The sequence below is a fragment of the Bactrocera dorsalis genome, chromosome 1 (assembly GCF_023373825.1).
Source record: "Bactrocera dorsalis isolate Fly_Bdor chromosome 1, ASM2337382v1, whole genome shotgun sequence".
Lineage (NCBI taxonomy): Eukaryota > Metazoa > Arthropoda > Insecta > Diptera > Tephritidae > Bactrocera > Bactrocera dorsalis.
The window spans coordinates 51,666,626-51,680,601 of record NC_064303.1 but is presented as its reverse complement, the minus strand read 5'-3'; the positions used below and the strand labels follow the sequence as shown (position 1 = coordinate 51,680,601).

Sequence of the window (13,976 nt, the reverse complement as noted above, 5' to 3'; positions counted from 1 at the left end):
AGGATATCAACCAGCTGGGCAGCGGCACCTTTCCAGTTACGGGACTGGACATTCCAGGTGCATACCCTCAAGACTAATCCGAGTCTGTCGATTAGTTTTAATTGGTATTGTTTTTTATGTGTCGGTTCCCCAACTCAGCGCAAAACCCTGTGGAGGGGATGTCTTGCCTTCTTTCTTCTGTTCGCTTTCAAACGGATGTTCTTTGGCTACCCAGAGTATACTTGGTCTATGACTTCCAGCATGAGCTACTTGAGCCATATGCGAAAGAATGGGTTCTAGCCACTCCTAAGTGAATGGGTATCTGAGAACTTTCCTCCTTTGCGTGTACTTCTAAACATGACTCAATACTCCACGGTTTATTAGGGGATATAAATTGTTTATTAACGAACTAATGACTGTTCTCATTTTTAAAAGCAAAATATTTTAAATGTGAGAATAAGAAAGATCTTATTGATATATTGATGATAATGTGAATGACGACTACGTTTAGAGTTTTTCCTTGAGTTTTATTTATTGTGATAGATAAAGCCACCTTTATATGAAATTTTAAATTGGAAGAGTAAGTAACCGATCTACCTTATCCCACAACGACGAAGCCTTGTGGCATGTGTTCATATCCACTGCCGTCTGTCGGAAATCGCCCGTCAGCAAAACGACTACTCCCACTCATCAAGATTCGATTTCCATCTCACGACGTCGCTTGCGAGACGTTGGACATTCGTCCCACACGATCAATCCATTGTAGTAGAGAACCGCGACTACTACTTTTGCTGATACTGCAAATTGGCGGTTTGTTGTTAAATTGAGAACTTGCATTTGCAACTGTAGTAATAGGAGCTCTCCTTGGTTGATTTGGATTCCAAAAGCCTCAGTATCATAAGCTCTTTGACATAATAATTCCCACGACAGCTGGCTTTACGTTACCGGAATTTAACCGGATTTCATCCAACAAATTTTTGCGACGATCTAACCCCGTTAGAATCCGGAATTCACTGGAGCAATTCTTAACTGCAATGGTACTCCACATCCCCTGACTCGTGCTGAAATACCGGATTGAGTCGATTTAAAAACATTTCATTAAAAACTTTCAAAACAGGTTCCTTTTGCATTGATGCAGCTCTGCCAACACGATTTCCAAGCATTGAAAGTGTCACGGAAGGCATTCTCCGGAATAGCCTTGAAAGCCGAGGTCACGCTGTTTGGTTACCCTCTTTCGTTTCGGCATTTTCAGGCAAGCAAATAAAACAGATCCATGACTCGTCACCTGTCATTACGTTATTCAAAAACTTGGGGGTCACTTTCAGACATGTTCAAATTTTCTTTTCATACTTCCACTCGGCTCAATTTCTGGTCCCCAGTGAGAATTTTTTCGGGCTATCTTCGGGCACACCTTGCGCATGTTCAAATGCTCGGTCACAATGTCGTGAACCACAGATTTTGATAAATTTAACATCGGAACAGTTAAGCATATACTTAGTTGATGGTCTGAGTTCAAAACTTTGCGCATATGAGTCACATTGTCGACCTGGTGCCTCCGAAACACGCCACTTCTTGATAAAGCAACATCTGGGTAAGCCTGCTTGATCAGATCAATCATCTCTGCCGCAGATTTACCGAATTTCACATCGAATATTGCATACCTCTGCTCTAATACGCTGCGAAAATGATTGTCCTGATTCTCCAGGTGCACGGAGACAACTGACCCACCGCTCGATCGTTAGCTATGAACGCGCTCTGCCGAATCCAGTCGGTGCGCACACGCTCCGAAGTATAGTCGCGGCGAAAGAAAATCAGTCCTATTACTTTCCGGACACCCCCTGTAGTCCGACCCGGACCCAAAGAAAGTTTTCTGCTGAAATTGTCCATCTAATCTTCAGCTCGGTTAGGCGCAATGGATGAAGCCACTTTAAGACCTTCTGGTGAAAAACCCCCTAACCCCCTCGAAAAAGATATCTCAATTTTGAAGATTCGGCGAATGGTAAATCAATTAAAGCGGACAAAATGGATGAAACACCTGAAGTCTTGTAACCTTTCCAGCAGAGTTAGTAAGATTTGGACTACTGTCACGGCTTTGTCCAACCTGAAGAGATATGATGACTGGTTGAAATTCAAATCGATGGCCTTGTCTCCTCGGACTCCAATAAGTGCGTGAGCTATTGGAGCAGGCAATTCACATTGCACTCTTCGCGAGATAAAGCCTAAGGATATGTTACCAGACTGGGCAAAATGCCAAAAGACTGTGTACCACTTACTTTTATCGATGAGGAGGTTCGAAGTGTCATCATCAAAGAAAACTCTTCAAAGTCCATTGGCTCAGATGAAATAAACATTTTGATGCTAAACTAAAGCACGTAGGCATAAAGGATGTAAGCTACGCAACCAATGTCCTCAACTTGTGTTCAGGACTCTGAAGCCCGCATGCTTCCAGTTAAGGAACTAACGAACACCTCCAAAAGCAGTTTCTGCAAGGGTGTTGATTGCTTGCACCAGAGCAGCTTCCTAAGAACATCAAGAGGTTTTTCTGTAACTATTCAACCACATTAGACAGTACGTCCACAATCTCGCGTAGTGAATCGCGTACTTGCCGTCAAACTAACACCCATTGAAGACGAAGAGTTCGAGTTATCGCGAGAATATAGAGTAACTGTTCTGAATATTGTAGCAGGTTAAACTCACACTTATCACTAATTAACCCCGATATTCCAAATATTTGTATATGTCCAGCTTACAACGAGTCCCCGCATGACCCTATACACCTTTCTGTATGGCCAGCAAACCGTTGAATGACCTCGTTGACAAATTATCTGAACGGGAACTAGACAACCGTCATAACAAACACAAAAACCAAGTCATTAGACAGCTTTCCATTCTTTGTGTGACAGGCATACTTAAATCGCGCAGTAATTTTCCAACTATTACAAAAATTTTATTTCGGTCATTCGGTCAATTTATTGTGAATGACTATTATGCAAAACTTTTGTGAATGTCTGTCGTGAATGACTCTTTCAACGAATAGTGTGAATGAATAAATAACAAAACAAAACAAATTGCGAAAGATAACCGAATCTATTTTTGCACAAACTTCTGAGAAACAAAAACTTGTTAATTTTATAATTGAAAAAGCTACTTCTAATATATTACTACATCTGGATGGTAATTGTTTATTTCACTTTTATAAGCTTTAAAAAATCAAAAATTTTAACTTTTTAGACGACGATAGCTATTGGAAAACTAAGGATGAATTGAGTAAAAGTCTTACAATTATTTTATCGAACCATCGCGGAAATTATCAAAATGTGCCTAAGTGTATGGAATGGAGGACTAATATTCTTGACTATTTAGACGAAGGACGTTACCAACAAATGCTCCGAGTCTCAAGAGATCAATTTACGTTGATATTGTCCTTGATAAAAGACAGTGCACAGTTTAACAACGCTCAATCCATTAGGCAATTTTCAGCAGAACTACAGTTAGCTATAACCTTATATCGTTTGGGTTCATCGGGCGGTGGTTCGGAAAGTAGCTACACTGTTTGGTGTAGGAGATGGTGAAACGCTTAACAAGATTACAAAGAGAGTATTTTGGTCAATTTTGGAGTTAAAATCTAGATATATCAATTGGCCTCATACCAATGAAAGACAATATATCGTAAAACAACATACAATGAGCTGCCGCATTGCATAGGGTATATTGATGGTACTGAATTGAAATTTGCAGAAGCACTAGTTGTTAACCGTTGTTAACGGATTGTTTTTCAAAAAGCCGAATCTATTCCATAAAGGCACAAGTTGTATGCGATTAACAGTTAAGGATTCGGCATGTAGTAGTGGGAAAGTGTACACGATGCTCACATGTTTCATACTAGTGCTTTCTCTACTCAGGAAGGCTCACTTTTTTCTTCTTCTCAATGGCTAGCTAGAGATTCTGCTTATCCATTGCTGACCACTTTTATCACGCCATTTCGAACAAATTCACAACAAATGGACTATTCAAAGCGTAAAGCATTCAACTTGCGTCATAGCAGATATCGCGTGAGGATTGAACATTGCTTTGGGATTCTAAAAGAACGCTTTGGCAGCCTCAAATAATTAAGAATACGTATTCAGGACGAACATAGTCATATTCTATGTTCCAACTGGTTTATAGTTTGCTGTATAGACAATATACTTATATACTTACGAAACCTAAAGAAATAATCTAACTGCCATAAATAATCATAAATAAATACAAATGTAATTTAGTATATTTAATTGTTTTTATTTTCATTTTTTTTTTTCAATTTCGTACATAGCCACTCTTTCTTTCATTTCTAATTCTATCATCTTGTATTTTCTCAGTTTCTTTTCAATTCTATGTCTAATTTTTTGACTCAATTTCCAACTTTCTTTCCCGAATTTTCTTTTCCTCTTCGAATTTATACTTATAAAATTCCAGTTTCTTCGCTTCCATTGCAATTCTGCTTGGATAGTCACCAATTGCCCAACGGATGATTCCGGAGGCCGAATTGACCGTTGGTATGTTGATACCGGTGTGGAAATTGTGCCATCGAAGATGCAGTATTTGATGGCGCATCAGGTACACATTCTTCTTCCAAGAATTCTACTTCGAATTCAGGTGCAGGACTAACTGGACATAACTGAGGCGAAGAAAGGTTACTTTCAACGAGTAACGGTTGCATGGCCGGCAACCGCTTTCCAAATATTTCCCTCGGCTGGTCGTAATATGGACACATTTTAGCAATTTTTCCTGAAATTAGTAAATATGTTTTATTTACAATAAATTAAAAATATCTCTATAATACTAACCTTCGTTGGTTCTGCCGTCAGCTTCATCTTGTAGTCCTGCACCCGTTGACGCTAGCCAGTCATTGGCTTTACGGTACTGCACCTTCAAATGTCGAACCTTCCACCGCACCAGATCCCATGAGACATCCAACTGCGATTTATGTAAAAATCGTTTATAAAACAAATGTGCAGTTGGAGCCTGAAATAATAGAAAACCGAATTAAATAAAAAATTGGGAAAAAAACGTATAAACTTACCTCAAATTCCGCCTCTTCCATTAAAAATTCTATAATTGAGAGCACCTCACTCTCCTTCCACTTCTTGTTTGGCTGCTGTCTTTTCCTCTTCGCTGGAGGCGCAACTTCGGTATTCATATTTATGGAAAACTGTAAAAATTCTTTGGAATTTAAATAGAAATTATAAAATCTATTCAAAACTTACCTTCCTCAACAATTTAACGACGTAATATGTCTTTATGTAAAATAACAGCTAAAACAGGGTTGCAATTATATTTTTGAGTGACATTGCACGCAAATAAACATGGGTTTTGGTCTGACATATTTTACAGTCATTGCAAATAGTTTTTGCGTGTGTTTGTTGTTGTCCCGGTAAACCAAGAGGAAATATATGCAATTCTTGCACCGTGAAAGGATTTCGCAAGATCAAGAGAATACCACTAATGAGTTTCGGTACTTCGCTAAAAAATATTCCATCGGCAGTAATTTTCCTAGACTAGAGTTGTCCTTTGGTATGGGTAAGCAACGTCTTCTGAAAAAGCGTTTTTAGTCTAGTCCCTCCATTGCAAACGTCGTCTTCAAGCAACCTCATCGCCTTACACTCTTTTCAGAAAGTGGATTTTTTTCCTATCTACGATTTAGAGCGCTTGAAAACTGGTGGAGTCTCGGGCTTTAGTCGGCAACATTCGTCCATAATAACATTCAACACTGAAAGTAATTATTATCATAGTCCAAGTACCATAGCACTACTTCATAGAACAACGTTCGAGCAAACTGCTACAGGCGGGAAAATGCGATGCAGGTGCAAAGGTTTGCCTCTGAAAAATAAACGTGCTCGCCGTTTGAGAGGTTCACTGCCAGTTGGGTTATTGTTGGGTGCCTTTCCTGGAACGGTGTACCAAATATTAACCATGCAACTTCGTTACTACTTACATATTGACGAAACATCTAGGCCACCACCTCCACTGCCTCCGATGCTTTGTAGCTACGGAGTTGCTCGCTCCACTCGATGAACGATTTGATACCGCTTGTCAGACTCCGCGTCGGCATCAGCTTTTTGCGAGCTCTGCGAAAGATTTGATTTACGTTTGCAAATCATAATAAGATACACAAAAAAGTGTCAAAATATCCTAGTCCTAGAAATAATATATATTGTTACAAAAAGTAGTATTAAGTTTTATTTGTATTGCTATATGCATCCCTGATTATGAACAATAGCTGTAGGTATATGGAATAGCATTTGTCTTGTTGTAGACATCTGGCGCCACGGCTGTCTGCTTGTCGAAACAATAGACATCTGGCGCCGCACTGTCTGCTTGTCTAGTTAAACAATTGCTGAGTCTGGCGCCGCGACTGTCTGCTTGCGTCTGGCGCCGTATAGCCGTATGTGCTGGTAATTTCCAGACGCGATATTCTAGAAGGACACGTCGGCATCAGCGAGAAGTGCGTGGCTATATAAGCCGTGGCAGCGCCAACGTAATCAATCAGTGCTAAGAGTAAACTGCTATAGTGTAGACGAGTTGTGAAATAAAGAGTTGTTGAATTAAATTAAACAGTGTTGATTTTATTTGTCAATCCAGAGATACGAACCTAACAAAGTAAACTAGCAAGAGTAAATTCGTAACAATTGGTGTCAGAAGTGGGATTGTCAAATAATCCAAATTCAAGATGGTTAAATTCGGAGAATTGAAAATTCAGCAATTAAAAAAGGAACTGGAGGAGCGTAATTTGCCGATAAGCGGGCAAAAGGCGGATCTGCAGGCACGATTACGTGAAGCAATGGAAGCGGATGGAATTAATGTCGACGAATTCGAATTTGATGGCCCAGAAACTTCTACAAAGGTAGAAGAAAAAGTAGAAGAACAACGAACATCATCGAGTGTGGACATGAACATGCTGTTAGTGGCTATACAGAAAATAGCTGAAAATACAGAAAATGCAGTGCAAACAGGAAATCGTCTGGCACAGCAAATAGCTGAAAATGCAGAAAAGGCAGTGCAAACAGAAAATCGTCTGGCACAGCAAATGACGCAAATAGCTGAAAATACATCACAGTTAGAGTCTCGCCTTACACAACAAATAACTGAAAATAATACGCAGTTAGAAAAGCGTTTGGTACAACAGATTACAGAAAGTAATACACAAGTGCAAGAGAAAGTTTCAAAATTGGAAGACGAATTAAGCACGTTAAAAAATGACGAAGAAAATTTGAAATCAGAAGTTCTTCATTTGAGTAATCGGATGCGAGAACTGCAACTGCATGGCCCTGCACCATCAACAAATAATCCAAGATTGAAGGCGCCCACATTCGATGGAAGTATTCCATTTCAAATTTTCAAACTTCAGTTTGAAAAGACAGCAATGGCCAATAATTGGAATGCAGCGGACAAAGTAGTGTCCTTGTTTGTATTATTGAAAGGACCTGCGGCAGAAATCCTTCAGACTATTCCAGACTGTGAACGGGACAACTATGAGGCATTGATGAGTGCGATAGAAAGACGATATGGTAGTGAGCACCGGAAACAAATATACCAGATCGAACTGCAAAATAGGGGTCAGAAAATGAACGAGTCATTGCAAGAGTTCGCAACTGAAATAGAACGACTGGCTCATTTGGCAAATGCAGATGCACCTGTGGATTACATTGAGAGGGTAAAAATTCAAAGCTTCATAAATGGAATTCGTGATGTGGACACCAAACGCGCCACATATGCATTGCCAAAAAGAACGTTTGCTGAAACGGTTTCGCACGCCCTCACACAGGAAACAGCTTCTCTACTAAGTAAACCAGCACACAAAGTACAAAGGGTTGAAATGGAACAACCGGCGCTGATGGAAGAAATATTGAAGACTCTGAAGGCAATTGCTACACCGCGAGTAAATACAACAGGAAGATGTTTCAACTGTGGAAAAGCGGGTCACTTTGCCCGAAATTGCAATATAAAAGTAAGCCCATCAAAACGGAAACAACCAACAGATAACGAGGACGAGGCATCCACATCTCACAAGTCGTTAAACTAAAACGGAACAGTTCAAAGGGGCGTGAGCTGGTTCCCACAACTATTTGCCCCGCCATCTCGATATCACAAATAGGTCGCCATGACAACAATCTTACTATCAACGGCATCGTAAATGGACGACTGTCAACGCTTACTTTGGATACTGGTGCCACACATTCAATTATCCGACCGGATGTGGTAAGAGGAACGGTTGAACCATTAGTCGGTTGCAAGCTTCGAACGGCCACCGGGGAGGAAGCAGCTGTCGCGGGAAAAGTGTTTTGCGAAGTGATGATTGGTACCCTGGAAGTTAATCACACCTTCATCGTAGCAGAAATCACGGATGAAATTATAATGGGAGTAGATTTCATGATTGATCACGGGGTTACTTTGGATTTAAACAAGCAAATGCTGTTTTGCCAGAACATGGAGATGCCTATAAACACCGAATATGTGACCAACGTTGAAAGTAAGAGGGTGATTGTTGATGATAACCAGAGTATTCCACCAAAATCTGAGGCGATTGTATGGGCTAAAGTGAATGGAGGAGGTGGGACTGAAGAGTTGTGGATTGTGGAACCAACAAAAATAGATACACCCATATTGGTAGGAAGAACGCTTGTGAAAACTAGAGAAGACGCCACCATTCCGGTCAGAGTAGTGAATGAATTCAACACGCCTATAAGGCTGAAGAAAGGAGCAGTAATTGGACAGTGCCAGAATGTAAGTGCAATAGCACGATGCGAACGGTCAGAACAGAAGCCTACTATTGAGCCACAGCAGATAAGTCCTACACTCCTAAATAATTTACTGAACGAACTGCATGGAAATGAAAAATTAAAAGCAGAAAAACTATTAGAAAAATACGCATCCATATTTGCAAACGAAGGAAACACAGGAAGAACCGGCATTGTCAAACATCGCATAAATACTGGAGACGCTAAACCAATCCGACAAGCTCCGCGTAGGGTTCCACGTGAGGATGCTAACAAAATTATCGAAGACATGCACAAAAACGGTGTAATCGAACCTTCAATAAGTCCATGGAGCTCACCTATCGTCTTAGTTAAAAAGAAAGATGGTAGCACCCGTTTCTGCGTAGATTATAGGAAGTTGAATGATGTCACAAAGAAAGACAGTTATCCTCTACCAAGAATCGACGATACATTAGACACCTTGTCTGGAGCGAAATGGTTTTCTACATTAGATCTACAAAGTGGATATTGGCAAGTCGAGATTGATGAATGTGACCGTGAAAAGACCGCTTTCAGTATGGGCGACGGGTTATGGGAATTCTCTGTGATGCCATTTGGGTTATGTAATGCGCCTGCAACGTTCGAGCGACTGATGGAACATGTGTTAAAAGGACTCAACTGGAAGACATGTTTGGTGTATCTTGATGACATTATCATCATGGGAAAAAGTTTTGATGATCATCTGAAAAATCTAGAGGAAGTCTTTCAGCGAATAGCATCAGCCGGATTACGCTTGAATCCCAAAAAGTGTTCATTATGGAAGAAGCAGGTCACATATCTCGGACATAAAGTGTCAACTGACGGGATTCACACCGAGGAAGGAAAAATAAAAGCAGTGAAAGATTGGCCTCGACCCACCAACATACATGAACTCCGCAGCTTCCTCGGCTTATGCACGTATTATCGCCGTTTCGTACCTGGATTTGCGAACGTGGCTAGAAGTTTACATGATTTAACAAAGAAGAATCGCCCGTTTGTATGGCAGTTGGAACAAGAAAAGGCGTTTGAGCAGCTTAAGGAACTACTTTGTACGGCGCCGATGTTGGCTTATCAAATACCTGGAAAGAAATTCATCCTGGATACAGATGCGAGCGCTTATGGAATTGGAGGTGTCCTGTCTCAGCTCATCGACGGACAAGAAAGAGTAATTGGGTATTACAGCAGAGTGCTCGGGAAACCAGAGAAAAATACTGTGTGACGCGAAAAGAACTACTAGCTGTGGTAGAATGTGTAAAACATTTCCACAAGTATTTGTATGGACAACGATTCTTGCTGAGGACTGATCATGCAGCATTAAAATGGTTATTACAGTTTAAGAATCCGGAAGGCCAAATTGCACGATGGATCGAAAGATTACAGAATTACGACTTCGAAACGGAACATCGAAAGGGGATTCACCACAAAAATGCGGATGCATTATCACGTCGCCCTTGTCCACTGGAATGTAAACATTGCTCCAAAACAGAAGGAAAAGAAGGTAACGGGTGATTTTTTTGAGGTTAGGATTTTCATGCATTAGTATTTGACAGATCACGTGGGATTTCAGACATGGTGTCAAAGAGAAAGATGCTCAGTATGCTTTGACATTTCATCATGAATAGACTTACTAACGAGCAACGCTTGCAAATCATTGAATTTTATTACCAAAATCAGTGTTCGGTTCGAAATGTGTTTCGCGCTTTACGTCCGATTTATGGTCTACATAATCGACCAAGTGAGCAAACAATTAATGCGATTGTGACCAAGTTTCGCACTCAGTTTACTTTATTGGACATTAAACCAACCACACGAATGCGTACAGTGCGTACAGAAGAGAATATTGCGTCTGTTTCTGAGAGTGTGGCTGAAGACCGTGAAATGTCGATTCGTCGCCGTTCGCAGCAATTGGGTTTGTGTTATTCGACCACATGGAAGATTTTACGCAAAGATCTTGGTGTAAAACCGTATAAAATACAGCTCGTGCAAGAACTGAAGCCGAACGATCTGCCACAACGTCGAATTTTCAGTGAATGGGCCCTAGAAAAGTTGGCAGAAAATCCGCTTTTTTATCGACAAATTTTGTTCAGCGATGAGGCTCATTTCTGGTTGAATGGCTACGTAAATAAGCAAAATTGCCGCATTTGGGGTGAAGAGCAACCAGAAGCCGTTCAAGAACTGCCCATGCATCCCGAAAAATGCACTGTTTGGTGTGGTTTGTACGCTGGTGGAATCATTGGACCGTATTTTTTCAAAGATGCTGTTGGACGCAACGTTACGGTGAATGGCGATCGCTATCGTTCGATGCTAACAAACTTTTTGTTGCCAAAAATGGAAGAACTGAACTTGGTTGACATGTGGTTTCAACAAGATGGCGCTACATGCCACACAGCTCGCGATTCTATGGCCATTTTGAGGGAAAACTTCGGACAACAATTCATCTCAAGAAATGGACCCGTAAGTTGGCCATCATGCGATTTAACGCCTTTAGACTATTTTTTGTGGGGCTACGTCAAGTCTAAAGTCTACAGAAATAAGCCAGCAACTATTCCAGCTTTGGAAGACAACATTTCCGAAGAAATTCGGGCTATTCCGGCCGAAATGCTCGAAAAAGTTGCCCAAAATTGGACTTTCCGAATGGACCACCTAAGACGCAGCCGCGGTCAACATTTAAATGAAATTATCTCCAAAAAGTAAATGTCATGAACCAATCTAACGTTTCAAATAAAGAACCGATGAGATTTTGCAAATTTTATGCGTTTTTTTTTTAAAAAAAGTTATCAAGCTCTTAAAAAATCACCCTTTATAATCGACGTACGATTACTGAATATAGAACCTGAAGATGATTGGACTCCTCACCGCATCAGAATCAATCAGCTGGAGGACCCTGATCTTGCAAAGCTGGTAATGGCCAAAGAAAATGGGGTACGACCACCAAAGGAACAAATAAGTAGCGAGAGTCCAACTGCAAAAGCATATTGGGCCCAATGGAACAGCATAAACCTCGTTAATGGATACCTTCATCGTACCTGGGAAAGCGAAGATGGCAAACATTCTCGTCTGCTGATCATAGTACCGAAGTCCATGATCCCGAAAGTATTGAAAGAATATCACAATGGACCTAGTGGAGGGCACCTTGGAATTACAAAAACTATAGAGAAGATTAAACAACGGTTCTACTGGATCGGCTGTCGATTTTCCATAGCAGAATGGATAAGTAATTGCGTAGAGTGCATGGCAGCTAAAGGTCCTAAAGCCAAAAGTCGCGGTAGGCTACAACAGTATGCAGGTTGTTGCAGGTCCGTTCCCAACCAGTACGGCCGGAAACAAATATCTACTGGTTGTCATGGACTATTTCAGTAAATGGCCAGAAGTATATGCCTTACCAAACCAAGAAGCGAAGACAATAGCCGAAGCGTTTGTAGAAAATTTGGATAACAAGGTTCGGAGTGCCCGTCGAATTACACTCAGATCAAGGCAGAAATTTCGAATCTTCCATTTTCCAAGAAGTCTGTACATTATTGGGCATCCACAAGACACGGACAACAGCGTTACACCCACAATCAGATGGGATGGTAGAGAGATTCAACCGAACGCTCGAAGAACATCTGCGGAAAATCGTTAATAAAGATCAACGGAATTGGGACAAGTGCATCCAGATGTTCCTGCTGGCGTATCGTTCAGCAAAGCACGAGACAACTGGTTACACGCCAGCAAAGATTATTTTTGGATCTGATCTGCGACTCCCTGCTGATCTTAAGTTTGGAACGAATCCTACAGCTGTAAGAAATGATGGAGATTATTGTTCTGCCTTAAAGGAAGAAATGAATGAATTGCATCTAATGGTAAGACAGCATACGCATCTGATGAGCAATAAGATGAAGGACCGGTTCGATCAAGCGGCAAATTCAAAAGGTTTTGAAGAAGGTGATCTGGTCCTGTTGTACAATCCACTTCGAAAGAAAGGCTTGTCCCCGAAACTGCAGACAGCCTGGGAAGGACCCTATATGGTGATGAAACGACTTAATGACGTGGTATACCGCATACAAAGAAATGGAAAAGCACGATGTAAAATGAAAGTAGTACATTTGGAGAGGCTCGCCCCATTTGGTTCGAGAGGATTTGTGCCTAATCGGGACGATTAGGCTTTAGTGGAGGGCAGTGTTACAAAAAGTAGTATTAAGTTTTATTTGTATTGCTATATGCATCCCTGATTATGAACAATAGCTGTAGGTATATGGAATAGCATTTGTCTTGTTGTAGACATCTGGCGCCACGGCTGTCTGCTTGTCGAAACAATAGACATCTGGCGCCGCACTGTCTGCTTGTCTAGTTAAACAATTGCTGAGTCTGGCGCCGCGACTGTCTGCTTGCGTCTGGCGCCGTATAGCCGTATGTGCTGGTAATTTCCAGACGCGATATTCTAGAAGGACACGTCGGCATCAGCGAGAAGTGCGTGGCTATATAAGCCGTGGCAGCGCCAACGTAATCAATCAGTGCTAAGAGTAAACTGCTATAGTGTAGACGAGTTGTGAAATAAAGAGTTGTTGAATTAAATTAAACAGTGTTGATTTTATTTGTCAATCCAGAGATACGAACCTAACAAAGTAAACTAGCAAGAGTAAATTCGTAACAATATATTAATCTATAACTTGTGTTCGGCTAACGGCACGGCAAACATATTTTTTTGTAATTACTTTATGGTTTAGTATTTAAAACGTTCACGCATTATTCATAGTACCATTATTTCTACTTGTAATGTAGTATAAATATGTCTAAAATTATTAAATGTATACAAAATTAACTATCTTAATATATAAAAATCACGTGTCACATTGTTTGTTTGCGATGGACTCTTAAACTACTGAACAGATTTTAATGAAATTTTTAACACTGTGTGCAGTTTGGTCCAACTTGAAAGATAGGATAGTTTATAACTCTCCTTATAGTCGCATTATTTATTTATTGCAAATTATTTGTTTATTATTAGGAAAGAGCTATCCACCAGTTGGTGGCGCTAAGAGCGGTATTGAGTGCGGTATGTTACAGTAGATGGCGCTACAAACATTAAAAACATTAAATGAAAATGCGTTGTTTGAAGTTTATATTATTTGTAGTAAAGTTATACGAGTCTATGACTTCCAAAAAAAAATAAAAATTGGGCGGGGCGAAGTTCGCCGGGTCTGCTAGTTTGTATATAGATTGAAACCAAGTAAACTTATCATT

General features: G+C 40.6%; 3 protein-coding genes across 6 annotated transcripts in view; 2 read left to right on the top strand and 1 right to left on the bottom strand.

Annotated features, from left to right (window-relative positions):
- Positions 1-13,976, top strand: part of LOC125775357 (uncharacterized) — a 322,796-nt gene that overhangs the window by 86,107 nt on the left and 222,713 nt on the right. The window lies entirely within an intron of this gene.
- LOC125775396 (uncharacterized) overlaps positions 1-13,976 on the top strand; it is a 151,365-nt gene that overhangs the window by 4,142 nt on the left and 133,247 nt on the right. The window lies entirely within an intron of this gene.
- Positions 4,469-5,158, bottom strand: LOC125777730 (uncharacterized). Its single transcript, XM_049453090.1, has 3 exons — positions 5,042-5,158; positions 4,806-4,983; positions 4,469-4,746 (listed from the first exon to the last, which is right to left on the bottom strand). Exons 1-3 carry the CDS (start codon positions 5,156-5,158, stop codon positions 4,469-4,471), a joined length of 573 nt encoding a protein of 190 aa, XP_049309047.1.